We start from the raw sequence: 3716 nt of genomic DNA, 5'->3' as shown, positions 1-3716 counted from the left end.
GGGCCCGTACTGGATTACAGAGAGGTGTTGGGGCCCGTACTGGATTACAGAGGAGAGGTGTTAGGGGCCTGTACTGGATTACCGAGGAGAGGTGTTAGGGGCCCGTACTGGATTACAGAGAGGTGTTGGGGGCCCATGTTGGCTCACAGAGATGTTGGGAGCCCGTACCAACTTACACACATATCAGATCTGATGTGTTCAGCCAGGCCACTGGTCACACACACACATCTCTACTGGGACGTGACAGATGAGAGTGTCGGAGCAGCTGTTCAACTGAGTCTTTTTATTAATGCATTTCAAGTACTCCAAAAAATTACATCTCTTTGCACAATACGTTTCCAAATGTTAAGAGTAAAAATGTTCAAAGTGAACAAAAGAATTTGGGTACTGTATAAAACACAGTGAACATGAACGGCAGACAGTAGTATTCTTTTTTCTTTTTTAACTTTGTGATCTTTCAGCCTACATAACCTACAACATTTCCACTCAATTTGGACATTTTCATTTTCAGTGCACGTTTTTCTATACACTCTTACCAGGACTACGCAAAATTAACTCAAATAAACGGAGCTGCAATTTAAAAAGTCAAATAAAAGAACAGGCAACAGGTGCCTCGTCCCAGGGCCCAGCGCAGGGTGAGACTGAGGCCTCTGGGCAGAGCAGCGGACCAATCGCACCACAACGGGCTCACCGCTAGTGACGTTCGCCACCGTTAGTGACGTTCGCCACCGCTAGTGTCGTTCGTCACCGCTAGTGTCGTTCGCCACCGTTAGTGTCGTTCGCCACCGTTAGTGTCGTTCGCCACCGCTAGTGTCGTTGGCCACCATGGTCCACATCTGCACCCCAGTCCAACCAGAACAGAAATAAGAGCAAAAGTAACAGAATGGTCAGATGTTTTCAAGCTGCCAGAAAAGTAGGTTTTTTCCCCACACATTAATGTCACTGGCAAACTTCTCTCTTTAATTGGTAAGACAAAAAGAAAGGGGGAGTGGCGACACAAATATCAAAATGTCATATTCATCTTCAAATGAAACACAAACTGTTCAGGTACTGTACATAGTTTACAAGGAAACAAGTCCGGTGTTGTTCTTGACGCTCAGCTCCCCAAGTGATTTCCTGTGATGACCTCACAGCAATGGCTGACAAAATGGAGTTCAGTCTCTGTCATTTTTATGGACTACAATATCCAAAACAAACAAACAAACAAACAAACAAAAAACCCTTCATGTGAAAAATGGAATGCTGGGTTTCTGACAGAGTCCATCTCTCTGTTGCCATGGAAACCTCAGCAGCGCCTCCACCAGGCTGCTCTGGTGCAGGAAGCGCTACACCCCGCCCCTCGCTGCCACCACAGCCAATCAGAGGCATCCCGATGATGATGCTCATGGTGTAATGAACCAATCAGGCGTGTCCCGATGATGATGCTCATGGTGTAATGAACCAATCAGGCGTGTCCCGATGAGCAGGTGGTGTAAAGAACCGATCAGACGTGTCCCGATGATGATGCTCATGGTGTAAGGAACCAATCAGGCGTGTCCCGATGATGATGCTCATGGTGTAAGGAACCAATCAGGCGTGTCCCGATGAGCAGGTGGTGGGGATGCTTGAGTGATTGAGGCCCACCCCTTAGCAGCAGGGTGTGCCGTAGTGGAGGGGTGGTTTGGCGCGCAGGTGTGTGTGTGTGTGTGTGTGTGTAGGCGGCAGGGTGATGCTCTGGTGTGTGTATGGGGCAGATCAGACCCTGCCTTTGGTGTGTGCGTGCGTGCGTGTGTGTGTGTGTGTGTGTGTGTGTGTGTGTGTGTGTCTTCACTGGGGCAGGGTGCTCGCTACAGACGATGCTTTTCAAAGAGCGCTATGGCAACAGGCGATTAGACAGGCAGTGAGTACATGTGGTTTTGTTTCTCATCTCAAACATCACAAGTGTTTAGTGTTTAGATCTAGCTCTCAATGCCACTCAAACATCTAGACGCTATAGTTAGTGGTTCTTAATCAACGTTCTCATAATAAGCAATCATTTTAAAATGCAAATGAGATTACCAACGAAAAGAATAAGGGAAAAAAGCATGTTCATTAAAAGCTACTTCATCAGTCGTTTCCTCCTCAGTTGAAGAGTCCTCGTTCATGCACCCACTGGCACAACAGCTACAAGAAAAACAGACAGAGAAGTGAGGGGAACAAGACCAGCTCGGCGGCTCAGAGAGGCGACCTTTGACCTTTGTGGGTGTGGGTGTGGCTGCAGAGAGCAGCTAGAGAGGCCCTAACGACGTGAGGGGAGCATCCCCATGGATACGCTTACACACGGACAACAGCCCACCACCATGGTGGCCACGGCAACAGCCCACCACCACGGCCCCTTCATTTGATTGATCAACTTACTGATTGATTGATCGATCCCTTCAGCTGATCGACTTCTGCATCCAAGAGTTAAACAATATCTCCATAGTGTAATGTTTTCAAATCCTGAGAATGTTTGATCACAACTGCGAGTAATTTCTTTCGACAGTAGAAGAAATAAGTTTTGCTCTCACGTAATATACAATTCTTTACAGTCATTCATCTGTACAGTCCCCAAGATTCTGCTAAGGGACACACAAGGCGTCTTCTGCAGCTTAGACAAAGCAAAGCACACTAGAAATAAAGAGGAGGATAGAAAGAAGCAAAGAAAGAGGAGAAAGACAGAGGGAGAAAAGAGAGGAGGAGAAGAGAGAGGAGGAGAGGGGATGAAGAGAGCAGAAGGGAGGGGGGATGAAGAGAGCAGAGGAGAGGAGAGCAGAAGGGAGGGGGGGATGAAGAGAGCAGAGGAGAGGAGAGCAGAAGGGAGGGGGGAGCAGAGAACTGAGGAGGAGAGGTCTAAAGAGGAGGAGTGAGGAGAGAGAAAAGGAAAAGGGGAGTGAGGAAGAGAGGAGAAGAGGAGGAGGAGAAGAGTGAGGAAGAGAGAGGTATGAACACTCTCAGGTGAGGCCTGAGGAGAGCTGGATCTGGAGAAAGGTGAGGGAATCTGACGACACGATTAAGAGACAGAACAGCCCATCTCACTCCACACAGCTGAGGTGCTGTTCTAGACATGGTCCCATTTAGCACACACACACACACACACACACACACACACACACACACACACACACACACACACACACACACCTCTAGCTCATCTCACAGAGGCCATTAGGAGAGCGTTGCGAGTGAGAGGAGAGTGCGGGAGAGGAAACAGAAGATATATAAGAGTGCGGGAGAGGAGACAGAAGAGATATAAGACATCCTTCAGAACGGCACGATGCACATACCATCAGCATCAGGCCCCATCCCCTCTAAACTCATGACTGTCTGGGTGTGTGTGTGTGTGTGTGTGTGTGTGTGTGTGTGTGTGTGTGTGTGTGTGTAGGAAGCAGAATGATTGGCTCTAGTGTAAGCCCAGGATTTGTCATTTCTCTTGTCCAGTGTGCGTTTAGGAGTGTGTGTGTGTGTGTGTGTGTGTGTGTGGCTACTGGGAATGTGTGTGTGTGTGGGTACGTGGTGGCTCTTTGGAGAAGTGAAAGTCCATCCCCCTGTACTGCAGGCACTAGGAGGGGTGTGTGTGTGTGTGTGGGGGGGGGGGGGGGTGAGAGGTCGGAGGTCGGAGGTCGGAGGTCGGAGGTCGGAGGTCGGAGGTCGGCGGTGGCGGGGGGGTCAGCGACGCATCTGTCCCATCTGGTAGTTCTCGCGCGGCTGGCGGTGGT

General features: G+C 49.4%; 1 protein-coding gene across 1 annotated transcript in view; it reads right to left on the bottom strand.

The window, feature by feature from the left end:
* Positions 1 to 268: 268 nt before the first annotated feature.
* LOC134094499 (disintegrin and metalloproteinase domain-containing protein 10-like) overlaps positions 269 to 3716 on the bottom strand; it is a 26525-nt gene continuing 23077 nt past the window's right edge. The window contains exons 16-17 of the mRNA XM_062548035.1: positions 3634 to 3716; positions 269 to 3598 (exon numbers count right to left, since the gene is read on the bottom strand). The exon at positions 3634 to 3716 is cut by the window's right edge and continues 159 nt beyond it. Of these exons, the coding sequence (XP_062404019.1) occupies positions 3667 to 3716 (50 nt within the window). The 3' untranslated portion in view covers positions 269 to 3598; positions 3634 to 3666. The remainder of the gene's footprint in view (positions 3599 to 3633) is intronic.

Source organism: Sardina pilchardus, chromosome 10 (assembly GCF_963854185.1).
Source record: "Sardina pilchardus chromosome 10, fSarPil1.1, whole genome shotgun sequence".
In the NCBI taxonomy this organism is placed as follows: domain Eukaryota; kingdom Metazoa; phylum Chordata; class Actinopteri; order Clupeiformes; family Clupeidae; genus Sardina; species Sardina pilchardus.
Note: the sequence above shows the minus strand (reverse complement) of the source record. Positions and strands in the feature narration are given on the sequence as shown.